The sequence below is a fragment of the Oncorhynchus mykiss genome, chromosome 6 (assembly GCF_057628025.1).
Source record: "Oncorhynchus mykiss isolate SJ-2025 chromosome 6, ASM5762802v1, whole genome shotgun sequence".
NCBI classification, from domain to species: domain Eukaryota; kingdom Metazoa; phylum Chordata; class Actinopteri; order Salmoniformes; family Salmonidae; genus Oncorhynchus; species Oncorhynchus mykiss.
Window position 1 is genome coordinate 28,299,756 of NC_143027.1, and position 26,400 is coordinate 28,326,155.

At 44.7% G+C, this 26,400-nt stretch overlaps 1 protein-coding gene across 2 annotated transcripts in view; it reads right to left on the reverse strand.

The window, feature by feature from the left end:
• Nucleotides 1-405: 405 nt before the first annotated feature.
• LOC110525660 (PDZ and LIM domain protein 2) overlaps nucleotides 406-26,400 on the reverse strand; it is a 69,085-nt gene continuing 43,090 nt past the window's right edge. For both annotated transcript variants that reach the window (XM_036979773.2, XM_036979772.2), the window contains 5 exons: nucleotides 24,937-25,006; nucleotides 6,815-6,933; nucleotides 3,848-3,993; nucleotides 3,164-3,278; nucleotides 406-2,197 (listed from right to left, as the gene is read on the reverse strand). In XM_036979773.2, coding sequence (XP_036835668.1) covers nucleotides 1,999-2,197; nucleotides 3,164-3,278; nucleotides 3,848-3,993; nucleotides 6,815-6,933; nucleotides 24,937-25,006 — 649 coding nt within the window. In that variant the 3' untranslated portion in view covers nucleotides 406-1,998. The remainder of the gene's footprint in view (nucleotides 2,198-3,163; nucleotides 3,279-3,847; nucleotides 3,994-6,814; nucleotides 6,934-24,936; nucleotides 25,007-26,400) is intronic.

The window sequence follows — 26,400 nt, forward strand, 5'->3', positions numbered from 1 at the left end:
CTGGAAAACATATTCAACAAGTATTATCTGATTAACTATGTTGTACAGATAATGAACTACTTCCCACATCTCTGTAAATGACAGACGGAGCACAGTGCCCAAAGGAATGCTTTAAAGCTTACTGCCTTCAAGTCATAGCCATTTTATGTGTGGGGTTATAAAAGCCAATATTTTATTTTGATTCACTGATGTACCTTTTTATTTGAGGAAAGGTAATATGTGTGTTTCTATTAGATTTGCATCACTTTTCATGTATAATCACAATTACTTGGCCACATGGTTCATGCAAAAGGTCTAAGGATATTTGAGTCTACATGCATTACATATTTAAGAAATCTTACAAGCATGAGATCCATTTTAGGATCTGTAGGTAACACAAAATGACCAATTCAACTCAAAACCCAATTTCAAGAGCATCAAAGATACAATTTATTCTTATAAAACATAATGCAGAAAAAAATCTGCTCATCACCAATTTACAGGGAATAGAAGACCTACTTCCAATCTCGTTTTATAAATTCTGAATGTTGTTCCCAGTACAGCCAGGTTATAGTACAAATGAACCTGACTGTGTTCACAATGATTTCCCAGGTAGATAGACAGAGGTGGGACCAGTAGGCCAAATGTACCCATCTATAGGATGATCTATAGGATGATCTACAGGATGAGAAGGGGTCCACATGGTGTTTATTGTCCAGGGAGCTGGAAGGTTTAGCCTACATGACATAATTTTCAACAACATAAGCTGTTGATGGTACAATTGCATAGCTAACTATACAAAAGGCCAAGCAAGATACTTGTAGTTTTATCCTTACATATTTTTCAAAAACATTGATGTGTTTCTATGAAGTGTGACACTGTCTTTGTGGGTGCTGCTGTGAAGAAACATACAGCAATAGCGTCAGCAAACCTCTTCACACTAAAATAGTACTACAAGTCATGCAGCCCTGTGCCTACACATGTCATCAGATGTCATGATACGGTACTATATATTGTTCTATAAAAGAAACATTCACAAAAATGTTTTTATTTATATATCACATCTTTATATTCCCTTGTTCCAAATTTTAAAAAGCAATAAAGCAAATACGCATTTCATAATTCCAACTAAACTGATGTGCTACCACGAGGCAAGAACAAACGCAACAGGCTCAGCCTGACATTCTAAAGCTGAATCCACTGAAACCTTTCAATAGTGATCCCAATAGCAGGGGGAAATGGCAGCAACGCAGGCACTTAAACCATCACTTCAAAAGGAATGATCAAAACTCTCGCTCAAGTTGAATTCCACAAACACACGCACGCAAGCACACACACAAATGCACACAACCACAAATATAGTACAAATTTTGACACAGATGAAAGTTCTCCCTTTGCATATATATGTCTTCTGTCTTTCAAATGCCTTGGAATTCAAATGAAGAGTTTATTTCCCTTCCTCCGAACAGGTCAGCTGGAGACTCAATGCTGTTTAAAGGATTAAAATGTTACGCTCTGTCATTGATCTGATTCATATACCAGTTCTGTTTTGTAATAAGTTGGTGTAAATGTGGCAGGTGTAGTAGCCCACTAAGTTGTCTGAATGAGATGTTATATTATTATATCTATTTTTTTAACCTTTATTTAACTAGGCAAGTCAGTTAAGAACAAATTCTTATTTTCAATGACGGCCTAGTGGGTTAACTGCCTGTTCAGGGGCAGAACAATAGTTTTTTACCTTGTCAGCTCAGGGATTCGATCTTGCAACCTTTCGGTTACTAATCCAACGCTCTAACCACTAGGCTACCTGCCGCCCGATACAGCTGTACATTAGCGATAACAATACATCTATAAGGGCTAAACCGGGAGGGCCTGGGAAAAGAAAAGTTCCATCCAAACCTCATAGTAAATGAATTAGAAAACTGGAGAGAATAGTTAAATGCTATAGAAAAGGCACAACCTCTGATGTGTTGGCACTCCCACTCCCGTTCCCCAGCCCATGGTCTATTGCTTAGAGCCTCAGTGGCGGGGTGAGACGGTGGCACAGGGGGCAGTGCCAAGGCCCTGGTAATTCTCGCGGGCATGCTTCTCACAGAACATCTCCTCTCCCACCCAGAAGTGACCTCGCATCTTCAGGTTGAGTCCGCACTCTGGTGTAGAACAGGTGTAGCACTCTGGGTGGCGGAAGCGGTCGTCCATGATGCGCACCGCCTGTGTACTGCAGACAGATGGACACAGTCGTACTCAACACAAACATTGTTTCAGCAGCTTATTATTACTTATTATTTGTCATCAGTTACGCAATTACCCCTGTGGACAGAGAGAACATGTCACAATTACCCCTATGGGCAGAGAGAACATGTCACAATTACCCCTATGGACAGAGAGAACATGTCACAATTACCCCTATGGGCAGAGAGAACATGTCACAATTACCCCTGTGGACAGAGAGAACATGTCACAATTACCCCTGTGGACAGAGAGAACATGTCACAATTACCCCTATGGGCAGAGAGAACATGTCACAATTACCCCTGTGGACAGAGAGAACATGTCACAATTACCCCTATGGGCAGAGAGAACATGTCACAATTACCCCTATGGACAGAGAGAACATGTCACAATTACCCCTATGGGCAGAGAGAACATGTCACAATTACCCCTGTGGACAGAGAGAACATGTCACAATTACCCCTGTGGACAGAGAGAACATGTCACAATTACCCCTATGGGCAGAGAGAACATGTCACAATTACCCCTGTGGACAGAGAGAACATGTCACAATTACCCCTATGGGCAGAGAGAACATGTCACAATTACCCCTATGGACAGAGAGAACATGTCACAATTACCCCTGTGGACAGAGAGAACATGTCACAATTACCCCTATGGGCAGAGAGAACATGTCACAATTACCCCTGTGGACAGAGAGAACATGTCACAATTACCCCTGTGGACAGAGAGAACATGTCACAATTACCCCTATAGACAGAGAGAACATGTCACAATTACCCCTATGGACAGAGAGAACATGTCACAATTACCCCTGTGGACAGAGAGAACATGTCACAATTACCCCGATGGACAGAGAGAACATGTCACAATTACCCCGATGGACAGAGAGAACATGTCACAATTACCCCTGTGGACATGGAGACAGCATGTGACATGAGGTGACTCTTACACAATGCTGGTGCCACACTTCTCACAGGTGTGGTACTTGGGGACTCCGCCCCCGGGTGATGTGGGTTTGGGAGGGGTGGGTTTGGGCGAGAGTCCTGGGAACCGCACAGTTGCCTCTGCATAGAACAAACCAGAAAGCAACAGGAGAGCAGAGTCAGACAGAGCCGACACCGTTTGTCTGAACACCACCAGTTTATGATCCGGGTCACACACTTCATGACACCAGTGACATATGCTGGTTGTTATCACTTCATAAAACTTGTATTACCATCTCCGCTTGTAAAAGTAAAAACAACAACACTCACACTCTGCTGTCCATTGAAAACAATGCTCTAAGTCAGAGTTTGTATGCAAGAGTTTCCTTATCGGACTTTATTTCTGCTCTGGACCAGGGGATGGCCTGATGTTTCTATCGATATCAAATAACTGTCTGAGTAGCCAGAAAAGAATACAAGGTTGATGAAACAATTGAGTAAAATTGTGGTAAATTGTGTTGAATTTGACAATAACCGTTATCTACAAATAACCTCTATCGACCTCAGAGTTGACCCATCAAATAGGTTTCAAACGGGACAGTACATCCTACACACCTGTTTATTAGACCAGCGTGTCTCACACACACACAGAGACAGAGAGACAGAGAGAGAGAGTGAAGACGAGTGTGTTTATGGGAGGATCTGCTCACCCTTCTCATCAGACTCCAGAACCTCCTGCAGCATGCGGAAGGTGTTGGACTGTCGAGGGGCCGTGCGAGACTCCTTGTTCTCCTGGATCATCTTGTAGACCTCTGAATCCCGGTCAAACCGCTGCATGGCAAAGTCCGAGCCAGAACTGCAGTGGGAGAGAGAGGGGATGTAGCTATTACCTATTACGTAACCACTCTGATAAATAGACTCATCAGTCAATCCATATCTATATACATTCCATGTACAATCTATGTTCTATCTACGTACTGTACATGTGTACATTCCGTGTACGGTAGACGGTGTAATAATGTCCACATATGTTCAAGGCGATGTGTACATTGTGGAGGACTTATGTGGGGTTAGTTTGAGAGAATCCAGAGGAAATTAAGATGGGGGCAGCAGTCAGCTTTGTGACTGACCTTCCAGCCCAAAGTCTACATTGCATACCCCCAGGAAAGTCGCCAAAGCCAGCCTCCAATCGCAGTCCAAACATTCACAACTGAACTGGATCACCTTGCTATCCACTTACAGCAGCAACTGCTCTAGTCTGAAAATGTCCTTTTAGCTTTGAGGCAAGATAACTTATGAGGCAACTCAAGCCAATGCATGTTTTGTGGCCATTTTGGACCAATGGGAGTGCTTGTGGTGGGACATAGTCTTAAGAGTGAACCCCTCAGGGTAGTTTCTCTGCTGCCTAGCTAATTAGCAGATTAGCAGGCAGCACAGTAGCACTGCACTTATAGGTTTATGAGCACCACATTCTTAGCCACTGGGGTGGTGGAATGAAAAAGTGGTTCACTTTATTGTTCATTCAATAGCAACTGTGTGTGGTTGCCATTGTTATATTTTCATTGCCTAGCAACAACTGAGAGAGAAAAAAATGGACAGAAAGATGAGTCATATGTACACACGGACCTATGCACAGAATACTGTAGTGAACATTGTTTGCCTGGAGGGAGCATTTCAGTCAGTCAGGGTGTGTGTGAAACTGGTCAGACAGACCCTCAGTCCACAGGTGCGGTGTATTGCCATTCACCTGCAGAGAATTGAGCAGAACATCCCTGCTAAACTGTCAGTAAAAGTCTGCCAATTCTCATCAGCTGGATCTGTGTTATCATATGCCAGGTTACAGCACATCTGTCAAAAACACTGACTGTATAAATTCCCCCTGTGCTGATCTAATCTAAGACAATACCATGGAAAATAATAATCATTCACATGGCTAATCCTGTTTAAGGCACTATGGAAATGGAGAGGTGTGTGCATGCATTCATGTGGACTGGAGTTCATGCCTGCCTTTCATCAGCTGAAACAGGAGATGGCAAAACGATGAGACAAACCTCAATGTTTAAACTCTTTCCTTTGCATTATAGAACATGGTTTAAATTGAAAACAGACTCTCCAACACACCCTCCAAGTCTTCATCATGCTCCACTCCACCCTGCTAAATCCATTTCCCTTTCCCCCTCATTCACATTACATCTTCAAACCAATGGGCATACTGGGTCAAATGTACTAAGAGCACAAAAGCATGGGAGCAAAGCAAACATAACGGCAGAACAGTGAACCACAGAAACGTACAGATGGAGGGAAATCTGTTACAAAAACAGCCATAACTTGCCTAAACTATATCATAATATACTGCATGTATGCATACTCAAAAGAAGAGTACAACTGGAATAGGCTACACATAACACACAGTACCTGAAAATAATAATTGTCAGTTGGCTTTCCAGTAAGTACTTTGCGGACTCCACAACAGTCAGAATGTTTTTAAGAAACCACTCGAGAAATGTGCACATGGAAAAAGCGTCCTTTTCATGTTTCCACAGCCACAGAGAACACCTGATCTTCCTCGAGTGAAAATGCATGTCTTTAAAAAAGCCTCAGTCAAAACAGATGCTATCACTGCTGCCAGCTCCAACAGCATTCTCCAGTGTGAGAACAATAGGGCTGTTGGTGTTGTGTTGGTGTTGTTTGCATTGCTTCATTCAAAAACACAGCCATACTAATTAAAGCCAGTTAAAGCCTAAACTCATTACCAAATTCAATAAAAAGTCGGAAATAACTCACCTCAGAAATAAAGAGGGAACAAAGAGGAGAATTCCTTTACAACTAGATAATCTTTGCTTTCAGATGTAACAGTTGTTCTTGGCTGCATGTCTATCCTCAGCTGTGGTAACCCAGCAAACACACAAAAACACAAGCACACATGCAGAGGCACACACCTATGTATATATACACACCAAACAGGAGCAGGAGAAGATTGAGTTTCGGACTGAAAAGTGTGCCTTTCGGCTGCCACTCATTGGCCTGGAGAGAAAAGAAGCGTCTCATGGGGTGTCTCTTAGCCTGTGATTGGCTGAGTCAGAGGGGGGAGGCTTGATGTGAAGCCTGGGGACTACAGAGAGGGGGGCCAATTAAGGGAAGAATCCCTCATTCTTGCCAGAGACATGACCAGCAGAAAAGTGAGGCTCTTTAAGAACTGCACACAAACACAACCCAACCTTTCCAGAAGGGAGGATCACTGAGTACGGCTAAAAACAGACTACCTGAGAGGCTTTGTAAGGAACAGGTTTGAAAAATCTCTACTTTCTTCTTTTTGGCTGTTGAGTAAATAGCACTACAGTATGAGAGCACTGACTCTCAGAGTAAGGTACAATCAAAATGTCTAATCAATTAAGTCAATGTTTGATGAAGACAGCTGAATCCTTCAATGCACACTAAAATAGTCTGACTTGTAGCTCTAAGATCAACCACATCTGTTTTGGTTAACTAAGTGCTGCGTTATGCGTTTTTACACATTACTGAATTGCTACAGGAGTTTGTTTTACCCTAAGCCTGTTTGTAGTAAGTCATAACCACATATTCAAAATACACAACATCAACATACGTTAGAGTGGGTAAATTTGTACTGTACATCGTGGTAGATCTGTAGAGGACCCGAGGATTGACAATGTTCTTACCTGCGTCTGGGGGAGACAGACAGCTCGCGCTCAATAGGGCTGTGGGGCGAGTAATGTCCTGGAGGGGTGGGGGTTCGGCTGGTCACAGAGTTATTCCTGAAGTCCGGAGAAGAGAACTCCTGTGGAGACAAAGAGATGTACAGGTCAGACTGGTCTGATCTGCATGGATCATCTTCTTCTGCTCGGTCAAACCACCTGCAGATGCTGAAACCCAGACATGCACTTTATAGAGTGGAACGAGTTTATAGAGTTGAGAAACCTGATGAGACCATGGGAAAGAAAGCACCATGTGATGCACTATCTCAATAAAAAAGTCAGATAAAGAAATAGCTATATTCCTTTTACTTACTGGATTTTATTTAATGTTGTTTCAAAAACATTGCTTCATCAAGGGTGGATTGGCATTGAAGAGAATGTTCTGAAAAATCACAACAACTAAAGAAAGAGATGAGCCTGGATGGGGAAAACGTTCTTTAAGCGAATAGACAGACAAAGAGCTGGACAGGGCCACATGAATAGGAACAGTCAAGGTCAGAAAGGGAGGGCTCTATGTGAACAGGTGACAGAAATGACCTCCCGGGGCCTGTTCAGTTGGGTGCAATGATCATGTACCAGTGTAAAGGTTTGAAATGATTATGTTTTTGTCAAATACAATATATTTGTGGGCGTCTTGGGTTAATTTGCAGGGTACAAATTATTTATAATTATGTTCTGGCCCCCAGACCATCCCCTCAAGAAAAAAAAAATCAGGCCGCGGCTGAATCTAGTTGATGACCCCTGCCCTAGTGGCACCGACTTTAAGGACTTTTGCAGATCAATCCACAAAGCAGATTTACCTAACTTGGTGGAAATTTAAGAGATCTCCAGGGTTAACCATTCCTGAGTCCGGGCCTGGTAACGTATACATCTGAAGGTTAACAAAGCTATGGTAAAGCTATGGCAGAAGTTTACGTAAGAGGGCTTTAAAGATAGAAAGAGCACAATGCATCGATCTACAAAACTTCAAGGCTTACTTTCTGATAGAAAATACAATGATGAAATGTATTGTGTGGATTGGAAACAATAGGATTGTCTGTCATGTAGAATCAAGTCGGCTCTATTAATTTCATTCTACAGTATCTGTTAAGTTTTACCTTACTGAATACACCCCAGATGTTCAGAACACACACACACACACACACACACACACACACACACACACACACACACACACACACACACACACACCTGTAAGCCTTCACTTCCTCAACGTTATTTGTGTACAATAATGAACTAACAGTTCTAATTCTGGTAGCCATGGCGGAAGGTTGCTACAGTCATCATGACTGGTGCTAATAAAGGCTCTGATTTGTCATGGTTTTCCTCCTGCCCTTCCCATACTGCGGGTTTCAATGGAGTGATCATGAGACACTCCCAGCATTCCTGTCCTTTACCTAACTCGTCCCTCCTTATCACGCTCTCATTTATCTCCCAGCCCTAACTCCACGTGCAGGCTGCATGCCCGCTTTTGATTGCTATTTATATCTAAGCTGGGACTCAGCCCCCAGGCCTGATGACGGAGATGCTGTTCGCATGGTAACAGATGTTTGGCATTGGCTCTCTTGTTTGTTTGAATAGAAGGGGAGAGCCAACGTGTACTTCCATCGTGGACGCCAGATGTCCTACAATTATGCATGGCAGTTATAAACCATTATACCGCATTGGGAAAGAGCAAATGGCAAACTTTAGCAACTTATTCACCTCGGCATGATATGGTTTACCGACAATGCTTCCTACTTCCATTACCTAACTGCTCACTGCTAGAGTACCAGCTTGGCAGGAAGCTACTGCCAATGATGGTGGATTATGAATGTCTCATATTATGGCCGTTTACCATTGAAAGGAAATGGTCAAGGTTCCCGTCTGTGTAAGCGGTCTATCCTTCCTTCGGGTGAACATACAGTTCCTTCATAATCTCTGGCAAGCTCACTAGAGAAAGGGAACACCCACTGACATAGACAGGATTTTTTTCAATGTGAAACTGCCCAATAACACCTGCCCATTAATGAGCCTGTGAGATGTCTCGCCTTCTCTTCGGTCTCTAGCTACTGCTTTTATTAAGCCACAAGAGGGAGCTAGAGTGACATCATTGGTTACAGCCAAGCAGTAGATCCTTAGAGATCCTGAAAACATGGGACTGAATGGCTGTGTGTATGCATGAGTTTGAGCGTGCGTTTGGTATGCACACGTGTGCAAGTTTAATGGTATTATGCGTTTCCTATGTGGTGTCGGTTCGAAGAGAATTTCACCCCAGGGACATGGGGCACCCAGAACACACACCTGGTCCACTTCTGAGCAACTCATAACTCAGCCCAGACACTTTTACTGTCAGGAATCCCAGAAAACAGTTTGATTTTACTACAGTGCTATGCACTGCATCTAACTGTGACCACCTGAGATCCAATTCTAAAAGTCTCTCAGACACGCAACAAAATATTTATTTTCTATGGGGTTTTCAGTTAAATCAAAAGTGAAATGAAGCTTGAAAAGTGAACACTACAAAAAAGATCAGTCACTTTATTTATGCTCTACAGATGGTCATACCATCATCAAACTATATGCTGATAAGCAACTGCTTGATAAGGTTAGGGTTAGGGTTATGGTTAGGGTAATGGTTAGGGTAAGGGTTAGGGTAAGAATAAGGATCAGGGTTCACTAAAAGGCGGCCCACAGGGTGAATTTGTCCCATGGCTGATTTTATTTGGGCCCTCAATTTTTCAGAGCAAAATAAATAAACAACAGTGCATTCAGAAAGTATTCAGACCCCTCGATTTTTTTCCCCATTTTGTTACGTTACAGCCTTATTATAAAATGTATTAAAAACGATTTTACCCCTCAGTTTAAACATAATACCCCATAATGACAGAGCAAAAACAGTGATTTTTTTGCAAATATATTAAAAGTCAAAAACTGAAATATTACACTTACATAAGTATACAACCCTTCACTTAGTACTTTGTTGAAATGACTTCGGCAATGATTACAGCCTGGAGTCTTCTTGGGTATGACGCTACAAACTTGGCACACCCGTATTTGAGAAGTTTCTCCCATTCTTCTCTGTATATCCTCTCAAGCTCTGTCAGGTTGGATGGGGAGCTTCGCTGCACAACTTTTGTCAGGTCTCTCCAGAGATGGGGTTCAAATCCGGGCTCTGGCTGGTCCACTCAAGGACATTCAGAGACTTGTCCTGAAGCCACTCCTGCGTTGTCTTGGCTGTGTGCTTAGGGTCGTTGTCCTGTTGGAAGGTGAACCCTCGACCCATTCTGAGGTCCTGAGCGCTCTGGAGGAGATTTTCATAAAGGGTCTCTCTGTACTTTGCTCCGGTCATCTTTCCCTCGATCCTGACTAGTCTCCCAGTGCCTGCCGCTTAAAATCATCCCCACAGCATGATGCTGCCACCACCATGCTTCACCGTAGGGATGGAGACAGGTTTCCTCCAAATGTGACACTTGGCATTCAGGCCAAAGAGTTCAATCAATCTTGGTTTTATCAGACCAGAGAATCTTGTTTCTCATAGTCTGAGAGTCCTTTAGGTGCCTGCAAACTCCAAGCAGGCTGTCATGTGCCTTTTACTGAGGAGTGGCTTGCGTCTAGCCACTCTACCATAAAGGCGCAATTGGTGGAGTGCTGCAGAGATGGTTGTCCTTCTGGAAGGTTCTCCCAACACCACAGAGGAACTCTGGAGCTCTGTCAGAATGACCATAGGGTTCTTGGTCACCTCCCTGACCAAGGCCCTTCTCCCCCGATTGCTCAGTTTGGCAGGGCGGTCAGCTCTAGGAAGAATCTTGGTGGTTCCAAACGTCTTCCATTTAAGAATTATGGAGGCCACTGTGTTCTTGGGGACCTTCAATGCTGCATAAATGTTTTGGTACCTTTCCCCAGATCTGTGCCTCGACACAATCCTGTTTCTGAGCTCTACAGAGAATTCCTTCGACCTCATGGCTTGGTTTCTGCTCTGACTTGCACGGTCATCTGTGGGAACTTATATGGACAGGTGTGTGCCTTTCAAAACCATGTTCAATCAATTGAATTTACCACAGGTGGACTCTAATCAAGTTGTAGAAACATCCAAAGGGTGACCAATGGAAACATGATGCACCTCAGCTCACAGCAAAAGGTCTGAATACTTTTTTCTAAAAACCTGTTTTCACTTTGTCCTTATGGGGTATTGTGTGTAGATTAATGAGGAAAAAACAAAAAATGCGTAACATTTTTGAATAAGGCTAACATAACAAAATGTGGAAAAAGTCAAGGGGTCTGAATACTTTCTGAAAGCACTGTATAATGTGAAATAGGACAAATATAAGCGCCCACCTAATTATTAATGTGACTCCCTTTCCATCCTCGTCATCAGTTGGCATCAATGCCCCCACAAACCCATCCCAGGAAAAGCTGCGTCTCCACCCAACCCCTCTCCACTCCAGCAACAGAACAGGCCTGGGGCCTGAAGCTGACTGAGGCATGGGCACTGGTGGAGCCAGGGACTCTGTCTCCATAACCACCAGCAGCCGCTTCCAATTCAGCAGCTCTTTGAACAATGGCTCTGCTCTCAATCGGTCCAGTTTTCCATTTCTTTTTCCAGTGCTTGTGCAGATCACTGCTCACTGCTCTATGCCAGGAAGCTTTTACCCGGAACGATCAGTGGCATTCCTCACTGTAATTCCTCTCAGGGTCATTATTTCCCCAGAAACAAGGGCCAGATATTGTTAGTTGTCACCTTCTCCATGTCATCTTTGAAAAAGTGCAGAAAACTTCTCCCTTCTCCTCCGGCTATTGGCTACAGTAGACAAAATGTCAGTATTTTCCTATTGAAATCCTTTCTAACGGCTACATGTCATCTAGGGCTAACCTGTAGTTGTACTTTTATAAACATCTTGCTAATGAAGAAGTAAGAGTCCAAATCTAGGAGCGTTACATCATAGAGAACATCGTTATTTCCTCTGAGATTCGATGAAGTCTCCTGTCAGTATCAGATACCAACTGAAGCCATGTTTTCAGAAACAAGTTTTAGCTAGTCAAGTGAGTGAGCACTTTAATTACAGCTGTGATCCATGAGGCATGAGAGGAAAGAAGGAATAAAGAAAAAAGTTCAACAAAAGCAACAAACAGGCAAGGAAAAACAAAGGTTGGACGACGACAGGGACTAAGCAGCTGTGATTGAGTTTGACCATAGATGGGCTCGGCAGCTTGGTATGGAGAAGTAGTGGAGTTTGGGCATCAACAACACCGCTCCATTTTCCTCCATTCTCCTGACCTTTTATAGAAGCAGCCATGTCACCTCAGATTGCAGCGAATTCCCCTGCGGATGCCCCAGGGGATGCCACTCACTGGCAGAGGGGTACCGCCAGCCGGGCACAATGGTCGTTTGTCTTGGAGAAGGTGAATGGTGTTGGGAATGTCAAAAGACAGGGAAACATAACATTTGTGGAGGAAGCCCTCCCTGATTAGACCTGCTCTGAACTGTGATCATAAGCTCTTAATGAGCTCTGGGTCATCAAAGAGCCTGCCTGCCTGTTGCACAAAGCGAGTTGTGCACAGGACAAATTACACTTCAAAGCCAAACTTTGAACTTGAAGTTAACTTTTGAATCTACATGCCACTCAGGCGATGCCACTCTCATCTTGCTGCTATTTTCAATTTTGACACTGAAATCTGCTGTCATATTTGATTAAAGAAATCAACTACAGCGAATGCAGTTATGTGCTTATTCCAAATGCTCTAGGAAAAACCCAAGGAAGAAAGACATTCCAGGTCCAAGCCATATCTCAATCCCAGGACATGGAAGGAGGATGGAGTTAGTGAGTGAATTAATTAATAAATGAAAGAGAGAAAGAGACAGAAAGAGAGAGAGTGACAGAGAGAGGAAGAAAAAGCATGAGTGAGAGAGCACAAAAGAGAGAGTTCTGAATCTGACACACAAACATGCCTCAGTCTGGGATTGGAGACACAAACATGCCTCAGTCTGGGATTGGAGACACAAACAAACAGGAAATGGAGAATTGGAAGCGGGGGCAGCTGTTTCAGATCAGGGCCCATGGGAGACACGGGACATTGGCATCTCTTTTACATTTTGGGAGAGGAGAAGCTCTCTGTCTGGCTCCAATCGGGGCCACTCAGCATCATCATCATTATTACCACCATGCAGCTTCAAATACAGGGCATGGGCCAGCAGACAGGGGTAGATGACACACAGAAGACGATACAACTATATTTTGGGGACTGCTGTATGAAAACACTTTACATGAACATAAATATGGGACAATTATCCAGGGGGTGGCAGGAGTCCTCGGGTTTGAAGGGAGATATATGCATACTGTATATATCCTGCAGTATGTGTACTGTCTATGCATGGAGGTCTCCTGTAAACACCTGAGGCAGACTAACCTGCTCTTTATCCTCCGTCACCACTGCCTCAACTCTGTTATTACGGTTACAGTATTCAGAGGTGAACTGTACTGTACCAAAACACCATACTGAGCTAAATAAGATATGATACTCCTAAGTATTTGAAAGAAATAGATGGCAATCCATCAATCCAAGATGGCGTAGCAGTCAGACGTCTTTGTCCTGTCGTGTCCCTTGTATATATCTTTTTACATCTTTTTCTTCGCATATCTTTTAAAAATATTTTCCTAAACCTCAACTTCTAAATACTCTTCTGCAACCCGCCTCACCCAATGTGGTGTGGAGCTGTTTTTTTCTTCTAAAGTGTTTCTATTTACTTCGGATCTGGAATCCCTCAACTGAAGCTAGCCAGCTAACTACCTACCAGTTATCAGTCAGCAAACCATTGATAGCAGTCATCAGCTAATCTTTAGCTCAGAAAGCTCTCGCCAGTTCGAACAACGTGACTCAAACCAGAGCACAACGTACCTATCATTATTATTATTCTTTTTTCTCCCCCATATCCCCGGATTCCTACCGAAAACTCTGAACATTTTCATCTGGATCTTCGCAACCAGCTAACCGCAATCCCGGGTGACTACTCCTGGCTAGCATTTCCATCCCGGAGCAAGCACCAATTAGCCTGAAGCTAGCCCGGCCAGGGCTTCTGTGATACCACCGAAGCCCACTCCTTTGCTACAATATCCAGACCCCTTTACTGCCGGTACGGGGCAGAAACGGGGCGGAACCCCGCCGATCCTCTACGGCTGGAATACCGACATAATCTGCCCGAGGATTCCAACAGGCCCCTCAGGCGCGACGTCCGCTGAAGGCCCATTCTGCTTACCGCGGCCTACTAGCTACCTAGAGCTACCTGGAACCCTACTAATCCCACGACTGGTCTATCGACGTCACCACACGAAGAGGCAAAAACAGACTTACCACCATCGCGACGTCCCCCAAAGGCTAACTTGCTAGCACCGGTCTGTTAACTGCTAGGTTGCTTGCCCTGGTCTGCTAACTGCTAGCTTGCCTGCTCTGCTAACTGCTAGCCCCGGTCTGCCAAATGCTTGCTTGCTAACCCGGTCTGCTAACTGCTAGCTTGCCAGCCCCGGTCTGCTAACTGCTAGCTTGTTTAGCCCCGGCCTACTAACTGTTAGCATCGGCCTGCTAACTGTCTGAATCGCCGTGTCTCCAGTCAGCCCAACCACTCACTGGACCCATATGTTCACTTGGCTACTCATTTCTCTCTAATATCAATATGCTTCGTCCATTACTGTCCTGGTTAGTGATTGCTGTCTTATTTCACTGTAGAGCCTATAGCCCTGCTCAATATGCCTTAACCAACCATGTTGTTCCACCTCCAACATATGCGATGACATCACCTAGTTTAAACGTCTCTAGAGACTATCTCTCTCATCATTACTAATGCCTAGGTTTACCTCCAATGTACTCACATCCTACCTTACTTTTGTCTGTACATAATGCATTGAATCTATGCTATTGTGCCCAGAAACCTGCTCCTTTTACTCTCTGTTCAAAACGTGCTAGATGGCCAGTTCGTATAGGCTTTAGCCGTACCCTTATCCTACTTCTCCTCTGGTGATGTGGAGGTTAATCCAATTCCTGCAGTGCCAAGCTCCACTCCCATTCCCCAGGTGCTCTGATTTGTTGACTTCTGTAACCGTAAAAGCCTTGGTTTCATGCATGTTAACATTAGAAGCCTACTCCCTAAGTTTGTTTTACTCATTGCTTTAGGACACTCTGCCAACCCGGATGTCCTAGCTGTGTCTGAATCCTGTCTTAGGAAAACCACCAAAAACCCTGAAATCTCCATCGCTATTTATAACATTTTCCACCAAGATAGAACTGCCAAAGGGGGCGGTGTTGCAATCTAGCCTGCAGAGTTCTATATTACTATCCAAGTCTGTACCCAAACAATTTGAGCTTCTACTTCTAAAAATTCACCTTTCCAGAAACAACACTGTTGCCGCTTGCTATAGACCTCCCTCTGCCCCCAGCTGTGCCCTCGATACCATATGTGAATTGATTGCCCCCCATCTATCTTCTGAGCTCGTGCTACTAGGTGACCTAAACTGGGACATGCTTAACACCCCTGCAATCCTTCAATCTAAGCTTGATGCCCTCAATCTCACACAATTTATCAATGAACCTACCAGGTACAACCCCAAATCCGTAAACACGGGCACCCTCATATATGTCATCCAAGTCTTAAATAAGCATGCCCCACTCAAAAAAGTTAGAAGTAGGAATAGGTATAGTCCTTGGTTCACTCCAGACCCGTCTGCCCTTGACCAGCACAAAAACATCCTGTGGCGTTCTGCATTAGCATCAAATAGCCCCTGTGATATGCAACTTTTCAGGGAAGTTAGGAACAAATATACACAGGCAGTTAGAAAAGCTAAGGCTAGCTTTTTCCAAACAGAAATTTGCATCCTGTAGTACTAACTCAAAAAAGTTCTGGGACACTAAAGTCCATGGAGAATAAGAGCACCTCCCCCCAGCTGCCCACTGCTCTGAGGCTAGGAAACACTGTCACCACTGATAAATCCACTATAATTGAGAATTTCAATAAGCATTTCTCTACGGCTGGCCAAGCTTTCCACCTGGCTACCCCTACCCAGGGCAACTGCCCGGGAACCCTCCACAGCAAACCACCAATGCCCTCACCATTTCTCCTTCACCCAAATCCAGATAGCGGATGTTCTGAAAGACCTGCAAAATCTGGACCCCTACAAATCAGCCGGGCTAGACAATCTGGACCCTCTCTTTCTAAAATTATCTGCCGAAAATGTTGCAACCCCTATTACTAGCCTGTTCAACCTCTCTTTCGTATTGTCTGAGATTCCCAAAGATTGGAAAGCTGCTGCGATTGGAAAGCTGCCGCGGACCTATATCTATTCTACCCTGTCTTTCTAAGGTCTTCGAAAGCCAAGTTAACAAACAGATTACCGACCATTTTGAATTTCACCGTACCTTCTCAGCTATGCAATCTGGTTTCAAAGCTGGTCGTGGGTGCACCTCAGCCACGCTCAAGGTCCTAAATGACATCATAACCACCATCGATAAGAGACATTACTGTGCAGCAATATTCATCGACCTGGCCAAGGCTTTCGACTCTGTCAATCACCACATTCTTATTGGCAGACTCGACAGCCTTGGTTTCTCAAATGATTGCGTCGCCTGGTTTACCAACTACTTCTCAGACAGAGTTCAGTGTGTCAAATCGGAGGGCCTGTTCTCCGGACCTCTGGCAGTCTCTATGGGTGTGTCACAGGGCTCAATTCTTTGGCCGAATCTCTTCTCTGTATACATCAATGATGTTGCTCTTGCTGCTGGTGATTCTCTGATCCACCTCTACGCAGACGACACCATTCTGTATACATCTGGCCCTTCTTTGGACACTGTTAACTAACTTCCAGACGAGTTCAATGCCATACAACTCTCCTTCCGTGGCCTCCAACTGCTCTTAAACGCAAGTAAAACTAAATGCATGCTATTCAATCGATCGCTGCCCGCACCTGCCCGCCCGTCCAGCATCACTACTCTGGACGATTCTGACTTAGAATATGTGGACAACTACAAATACCTGGGTGTCTGATTAGACTGTAATCTCTCCTTCCAGACTCACATTAATAAATCTAGAATTGGCTTCCTATATCACAACAAAGCATCCTTCACTCACGCTGCCAAACATACCCTCGTAAAACTGACCATTCTACCGATCCTCGACTTCGGTGATGTCATCTATAAAATAGCCTCCAACACTCTACTCAACAAACGGAATTCAGTCTATCACAGTGCCATCCGTTTTGTCACCAAAGCCCCATGCACTACCCACCATTGCGACCTGTACGCTCTCGTTGGTTGGCCCTCGCTTCATACTCGTCGCCAAACCCACTGGCTACAGGTTATCTACAAGTCTCTGCTAGGTAAACCCCCGCCTTATCTCAGCTCACTGGTAACCATAGCAGCACCCACTCGTAGCATGCACTCCAGCAGGTATATCTCACTGGTCACCCCCAAAGCCAATTCCTCCTTTGTTCGTCTTTCCTTCCAGTTCTCTGCTGCCAATGACTGGAACAAACTGCAAAAATCTCTTGAGCTGGAGACTCATATCTCCCTCACTAGCTTGAAGCACCAGCTGTCAGAGCAGCTCACAGATCACCTTACATAGCCCATCTCTAAACAGCCCATCTATCTACCTACCTCATCCCCATACTGTATTTATCTTGCTCCTTTGCACCCCAGTATCTCTACTTGCACATTCATCTTCTGCACATCTACCATTCCAGTGTTTAATTGCTATATTGTAATTACTTCGCCACCATGGCCTATTTACTGCCTTTAACCTACCTCATTTGCACTCACTGTATATAGACTTCTTAAAAATGTTGTTCTACTGTATGTTTTGTTTATTTCATGTGTAACTCTGTTGTTGTATGTGTCGAATAAAGCTATGCTTTATCTTGGCCAGGTCGCAGTTGCAAATGAGAACTTGTTCTCAACTAGCCTACCTGGTTAAATAAAGGTGAAATAAAATGTCAGTTTTTCTCAATGTTTACATATAATAACATGCATTAAGAGTCAGACATTCCCTAGTGATAATGGTGGGGGCTGACTGCTGAGTGCTGGTGGACTGATTGAGTCTCAGTAGGAGGTCGACTCTGGTTGACTCTGGCAGTGCTCGGACACTGTGGGGTGTCAATTCCAATATCACGGTCACCATGGTGGCTTCAAAGTCTCTCAGTGGTCAATACATAGCATCAGCAATTCAGGGTAAATATACATAATTGGTTCTGACAGGACCCTGCTTAGTCACAATGAGAACATGTCTAAGAGGCTGATGGACTCAAAAGCTTAACACCCACCTGAGTGATTCACTGCAATCTCTCTGGGCGAACAAACTTTCTAGCAGAGACTGTGTGAGCTGTAGGAGTGTATGTTTTTCCATTACCACCAGCAAAGTAGCATCATTAGACTGAGGAAGAAAGGTCATTTCAGATCATAGTCAGAGTCCTTATGGGGATGATTACTTTAAATAGGAACTTCGCCCCCAACTTTGTGGCTAGCTTCTCATACACACAGAACTTGAGCTCCCCTAAAACTCTTGTCTCTAGGCAAAGCCCACTCATGTTATGGTGAGATCATAGGTGGTCTCATATACTGTAACTGGTCTCATAAGGGGAGCAGTCCACCCAGCCATCAGCCGGGCTGCCACCAACAGGCCCAGATACAGTGAGAAAACCGATGCCAGGCAGGCCGAGAGAGAGTTTATTTATCCTTGGAGGGAGCTATGAGCAACACATTTTTCAACCCTATTAAATTCCCCACAAGGCTCCAACTGAAGCTGCATATCAAACTCATCTGGAGCTCATTATGGTTTTGTTAAATCGTTGGACATTTAATTTATGATCGGCAATCAATGATCGTCAGAATCCACCCTTTCATATACAGTGCATTTGTATTCAGACCCCTTATTTTCACATTTTGTTATGTTACAGCCTTATTCTAAAATGGATTAAATAAAAAAAACATCCTCATCAATCTACACCCATAAATGCAAAGCTAAAATTATTTTTATTATTTTTTGCCCCCAAAATACTGAAATATATAAGTATTCAGTATTCTTATTTATAGAAGTATTCAGACCCTTTGCTGCGAGACTCAAACTTGAGCTCAGGTGCATCCTGTTTCCTTTGGTCATACTTGAGATGTTTCTACAACTTGATTAGAGTCCACCTTTGGAAGATTCAATTGGACATGATTTGGAAAGGCACACACCTGTCTATAGAAGGTCCCACAGTTGAGTCGAGGCACAGATCTGGGGAAGGGTACAGTAAAGTTTATGCAGCATTGAAGGTCCCCAAGAACACAGTGGCCTCCATCATTCTTAAATGGAAGAAGTTTGGAATCACCAAGACTCTTACTAGAGCTGGCCGCCCGGCCAAACTGAGTAATCGGGCGAAAAGGGCCTTGGTCAGGAAGGTGATTAAGAACCCGATGGTCACTCTGACAGAGCTCCAGAGTTCCTCTGTGGAGATGGGAGAATCTTCCAGAAGGACAACCATCTCTGCAGCATTCCATCTGGTAGTGGCCAGATGGAAGCCCCTCAGTAAATGGCACATGATGGTCCGCTTGGAGTTTCCAAAACGCACCTAAAGGACTCTGACCATGAGAAACAAGATTCTCTGGTCTGATGAAACCAAGATTTGGCCTGAATGCCAAGCATCACATCTGGAAGAAACCTGGCTCCATCCCTATAGTGAAGCGTGGTGGTGGCAGGATCATGTTGTGGGGATGACTGGGAGACTAGTCAGGACTGGGAGACTAGTCAGGATTGAGGGAAAGATGAATGGAGCAAAGTACAGAGATCCTTGATGAAAACCTGCTCCAAGAGCTGAGGACCTCAGACTGGGGCAAAGGTTCACCTTCTAACAACCCTAAGCACACAGCCAAGACAACACAGGAGTGGCTTCGGACCAGTCTCTGAACGTCCTTGAATGGCCCAGACAGAGCCTGGACTTGAACCTGATCGAACATCTCTGGAGAGACCTGAAAATAGCTGGGCAGTGACACCATCCAACCTGACAGATATTGAGAGTATCTGCAAAGAATGGGAGAAACTTCCCAAATACAGGTGTGCCAAGCTTGTAGCGTCATACCCAAGAAGACATGAGGCTGTAATCGCTGCAAAAGGTGCTTCGACAAAGTCCTGAGTGAAGGGTCTGAATACTTATGTAAATGTTATATTTCAATTTTTTTGCTTTGTCATTATGGGGTATTGTGTGTAGATTGATGAGGGCAAAAAAAAAAATTGTACACTGCATAACAATGAGAGGCACCACTGAAGAAAAAAAAACAAGATGCACATACCAATTTAAGACTTGGAAAAACAGAATTGTGCTCATGTATTGGGAGATTCCACTGAATGTTTTAGTTGAAGAAATGTTCATATTGTTCTATATCCCATTACTTCTAAAATAACCTATTTTAATGAGTGGAGAATTTGGAGCAATCGTCATAAATCAATATTTCTGCCGTTTCCTCATTAATCCCATGGCTAGTATTCAACTGGATGGACATTTACAGTATGACTGACTACAGCAACGTTGTGCTTTACATTTGTACCTGGAGGGACACTTACCAGACAAACAATTATGATTTATGACAAACAAATGGATCCATGACAACCCTTATCCCAAATTCAAGGTGATATCCTGCGTAAACTAGAGAATATATGCTGACGTGTCAGTTTCTGCTGGAGCAAGGGGCAGTTATCCACACGGTTACCTTGACAACAACTTACGGAATGTTCACATACCATTTGAACGCCTGAGCAAACCGCACCAACTAATAAAAAGGTCCATCTCTCCTGGCCAAAATCCCCCCATAAAGCGAGTGGGGCCTGCATCGTCCCCGGCTAGGTGGAGAGTGAGCCCAGCCCAGGGGCCTGGGAGGCAGACAGGGGGAATCAGAAGTGTCCCAGTTAACTTTTCCACTTCAGGGGAAGGAAAAACAACGGTGCTGATCAATCAGTGGGGATGTGGAGAGGCATGCTGCCCGCCGAGGGGCCACAATGGACCCTGGCTCAATAGGCAGAGCGGCCAGAGCCCATGTGAAAAGGCCTGGCTCTGTCAGCTCACAGCCCTCACTCTGTGGAGAAGAGAAAACATCCCCCTCCCTCGTACTCCACTCTCCTGCCTCCACCACCCCCACACTAGCTTTAGCCTGCCCGTCAGACAGCACCCCAGGCCTGCCAAGCCAGACAGCAGCTCTGCTCATGTCAGACCTGAAATAGCACATCAGTCCCAGCGATGTCTTCTCAATCTGTTTGGATATGGTGGTGGGGAGGAAGAGCAGGGAGACTGGGGGAGACAGCAAGGAGGAGAGGGGAGACTGATTGAAGGCAAAGGTATATTTTAAGACGTTGATCTGGAAGAGCGCTTTCTGAATATTTTTATCTCAGGCTAAAGAAAGCAGAGAGAGCCATTTCAAGTAAAAACCTTCGACTTGAACAACATCTAGTGACATTCCTACTGCTGTATGCCAAGCCGCCATCTCTCTGCTCCACAGCAACAACCACAACTTTGCACTCCAACCTGCCACACCCCCCAAAATAGACTGGGGTGAAACCAGTGGCTTGTGTGACAGCTGGGCTGCTGCGAGCCTGTCTGCCCATCGGGACGTACAGTATGGATGGAAGGAGGGATAGACAGATAGATGGAGGGATGGGAGGATGCAGAGTTTAGTGGGGAACATGGTGAGTGTCACAGTGCAGTTGGCCATCCCCCAGTATGATAGTTTATACAGTAACCATCCCGTCCCTGACACAGGATGAGGCAGCCCACCAAGGCTACCCTCAGGAACCGCAGAGTGTAGAACTGGAAACCCAGACCGGTGATCCTGCCCCTAATGGCCCAATGACGAGCCATGTCTTCTGAAAAAGAAGCTTGGTTTTGGCCTGGCTCGTCCCAACAGGGATGCTGTTGTGGTCACTTGATGTTATGAACAGACATGCTGCTTCCTACTGATTCCTGGAGGTGGCCAGCAGCGGGGCCAACTCAACAGCTCCAGGCTTGGCTCAGGGTATCCTGGGAGGAATCCGGGACCTGATCCAACTGTCGTCTTTAGTAGGCTGGCCTCTTCCTTTTGTCATGGTGTGCTGGTCCAGCAGATTGGCTAGCTAGTAGCTAGCACAGGGCAAAAGCAGTCATGCGCCATGACAAAATAAGATACTTAGATTGCAGGAACAACTTTCCATGTTCTGTATTTCAATACATGGAAATTATCTCCACCCATCAATTTGGGAGCCAGGCTAATGAATCATCCAACCCAAAACAAAATTAAGCTTTTTTGTGCATTAACAACTGTACATTTGATATCTTTATCAAGCCCATTATCTAGCTCAATGGAAGGCTATTGTCATCAGTAATGGTGGCTGAATATGGGCCTATACACAGCTACTGTGCTCTATGTTCTGAATCCATTGTGCATGAGTGACGTATGATGCTGTCAACTCTGCTCAGTCTCCTCATCGTTCCAGTGTGGGTTTCTGGGTCGGGTACAATGGGTATCTCTGTGCTGGAGCTGGTTGTATCGTATAAGGGAGGGGAGTGATGGTTCTGGGGAATTGTTTGGGAATGGCAGAGGCCCTCCCATGTCCCAAGTGTCCCTCTGCCTCTCTCCACCTTCCTTGCCCATCTCCTAGAGCTCCCCAAGTGCCCCATCACACAACGGCAGGCCTTGTAAGGCTGGGGAAAGCCAACACCAGCCTCCCAGAGGCCCTGCCATCAGAGCCACTATTGTACAGGGCATTTTCTCAGGATATCCAACACTCCGGTAAATGGGTGATCCAGCACATCCCAGTTTCCTCACTTGGAGAGCCAAAACATGGGTGGAAAAGCCTTTTAGACGCTTTTCAGAGTGGCTGATCACCTGATACAGCAGTACTCTGCACCTCTCAGGCGGGACAGAGGGCCTTGTCAGGGGAGCGGAGGCCCCGCGGCTCACAGGGCTGCAGTGTTCCTGCCAGCAAGTCGAGAGCAGCACAACACTACAGCACAGTGTGTCCATGCAGGCAGGGCAATCCTCTTTCCAGCCGTATACCCACCGAGCATACTGAAAGGGCTCCACTCACTAATCCCACATCCTTGGTGGGAGGCTCGTCTCCTCTTTCAGACCAGAGAGACCTCCACTGGACGAAGAGCCCCACCAAAATCCCCCCTCATCCACCGGTGAATCCTGGTTAACAGCAAGCTGTCAGGCTTTGAGGAGAGGACAGAGAGAGCTCTACAAGACAGGCTCCAGCCAAGCCACATTGGAGGTGGAGTGGGTGAAGTGGTGACTGAGGGCTCCCAGGGTACTGTCTGTAAACAGTAGGTCAGCCCTGTCAAACCACAGCAAGGAGAGGACACTAATACTGTTAACGTGTTACATGTACAGGTCTGACAAACAACCAAAAACATGTATCTAGCATGTCATGTCTCTTCAGTTCAAAAACACGGTAGTGTGTGACTCCAAACATTTGGTTAAACAGGGGGGGGGGGGGGGGGGGGGGGGGGGGGGGACAAGTTGATACTGGAGTGAGACAGAAGGAATGTGATGGCTCCCTGAGGGGGTGAGAGAGGGGAAATGGATTCCAAACTTGAGGTGAAGAATGAGGGAAAAGGGTGAGCTTATCCTGAAATTGTCCGAAAAGGTTGTGAGTAAAGATTCTAGACCCTTTGGCCCACCTGCCTTCATAAATACCACAAACATGTAAGGTCATCTCAGAGAGCCACGAATGACAGAGGAGCATGTAAGTCAGTGCATTCATTAAAGGCTGCAGATAAAAATCTCAGACAACTAAATAGTTCTTAATAGTCGACACCCCAGTCTGCCTGGGGCATCTGTGATACATAGCTTCAAAAGTTCACAAAGAACATCTCATAACAAAACAATGTCCTTAGGAACGGTCTGCTCTGCACGGTGATCCAGTCAGGAAACTGATTCATGTCTGCACAGACAGGCATCTCTGCACCCTCCCCTGCTCAGCACAACCTTTTGGAGTATGCCAACATGCACAGCTAATACTCTTAAATCACGTAAGATAGAGTGACTGAAATTGAAGGAATGCAGCTTGCAACATAAGCTGATTTATTTCCCAGTCAAAAACTCCTGTTCTAGAAATAGGACAGACATACCACAAAGGGGAGAGGATTGACCAGACCCCCAAAGGAGTGTTGACAGACAGCTTGATAGTGATGATAATTGTAACATCTGTCAGCTATGTGCTCTCAGAGAGATCATTAGAGTATACTGAACAGTACAAGTTACTTGGCTGGCAGCGATGGGACCAGACTCATCATTAAAATAACTCAAGAGAATATCCCATATCAGACCAGAAGTTTCAGAGTGGCCTCTGCTCAAGTCATCTGCCCCTTAGATGAAGAGCTGAGTTCAATCTTAATTTTCCAGGCCAAAGAGACCATATTTATCTAGCTCCAAGAAATATTCACAGAACTTACAAAATGAATGGAATTCCATTCCCTGTCTCCCAGCCATTAAAGGTCTTGTCTGTTTTTCCTGCTCTGTCATCTCCCATGTTGTGTCTTCTGTAGGGCCAATGCTTGGGACTGGGGCCGTTATACATAGCTGGAATATCTTATGATGAACTTTCCCACAACATTCGCTCTCCTTTGGCTCACTTTCCAGATGCCTCTTTTAGTTGCTGGAATAGTAAATAAGCAGAGTGAATTCATGAAGAAATCAGCTTATATCCCAACCCCATATTTTACTGCTAGTGAGACAAGTGAATATTGCACTAATGAGTCTAATATACTGTAGCAAACCACTAAAAGGTCAAGTCTATTGTTTTACTGAGAGCTAATCATTCTCTTCCTTACATTGCTATTTGAATAAACCATTTCCAGATTGTATTCCAACATAATGTCAGATCTTTAAAAAGTGACCTTTCAGTTCCCCGGCAATGAAAATATCAAATGATGTCTGCATCCTGTCTTTCTTGCTGTGAAGTGTCTACATTGTAACGTACAATGGCCTTTGAAACTTCAATCATCAAGCTGTGCAGTTCTTTGGAGGTCTACGTTTACACTGATGGGTTGCGTACGTTGAAATAACATAGGAAGGAAAGGGTCTGCTATGGGACCTTGTCCCTGAGTATGAGACAGACCTACCTGTGACAGTGGTCTGGACAGTCTGTGACTCGATGTCTTCTCTTCTGGAGACCACGAACGCAGCTGGATGCTATGAAATGACAGAGAAAGATTACACTGATAATGGTGTTTGCCATCTCATCCAAAATAACCATAATGGTCTCAATCGAAATACTTCACTTGACCAAAATGTAATAAAAAATGCTTAAAAATGGATAACATAAACATGGTATAACACTTCTCATTACCTTTCATATTCATTTATAAAATGTGTGTATTTAGGGTCATGGGATCATATTTACTAGGTCTCAAGATTACTAGAACAGGAATAGATAAGGATAGTCGAACAGCCCTAGAATTTTTTTACATTGAAATGCTAGTCATTTAGCAGACACTCTTACCCAGAGCGACTTACAGTTGGTGTGTTCACATATCACAGTGATAGAAAGTACATCTTTCCCCAATAAAAGTGCTAGTAAGGGGGGAAAAAGTAAAGTGTGAGTGTTCACAAAGGCTTTTTATGTGTATTTTGGGATTATTTAAGAAGGTATTTGAAGAGGTAGGGTTTCAGGTTTTCAGAAAATGGGCAGGGACTCTGATATCCTAACTTCAGGGGTAAGCTGGTTTCAACTTTGGGGTGCCAGGACCGAGAAGAGCTTGGACTGGGCTGAGCGGGCGCTGCCCTCCCATTGGGGGTGGAGGGACAAAAGACCAGAGGTGGCAGAACGGAATCGGGTTTTTTAAATTTATTTTTTTATTTCACCTTTATTTAACCAGGTAGGCTAGTTGTGAAAAAGTTTGCATTTTCAACTGCGACCTGGCCAAGATAAAGCTTAGCAGTGTGAACAGACAACACAGAGTTACACATGGAGTAAACAATTAACAAGTCAATGACACAGTAGAAAAAAAGTCTATAGACATTGTGTGCAAAAGGCATGAGGAGGTAGGCGAATAATTACAATTTTGCAGATTAACACTGGAGTGATAAATGATCAGATGGTCATGTACAGGTAGAGATATTGGTGTGCAAAAGAGCAGAAAAGTAAATAAATAAAAACAGTATGGGGATGAGGTAGGCAGAATTAGGTGAGCTATTTACCGATAGACTATGTACAGCTGCAGCGATCGGTTAGCTGCTCAGATAGCAGATGTTTGAAATTGGTGAGGGAAATAAAAGTCTCCAACTTCAGCGATTTTTGCAATTCGTTCCAGTCACAGGCAGCAGAGAACTGGAAAGAAAGGCAGCCAAATGATGTGTTGGCTTTAGGGATGATCAGTGAGATACACCTGCTGGAGCGCGTGCTACGGGTGGGTGTTGCCATCGTGACCAGTGAACTGAGATAAGGCGGAGCTTTACCTAGCATGGACTTGTAGATGACCTGGAGCCAGTGGGTCTGGCGACGAATATGTAGCGAGGGCCAGCCGACTAGAGCATACAGGTCGCAGTGGTGGGTGGTATAAGGTGCTTTAGTAACAAAACGGATG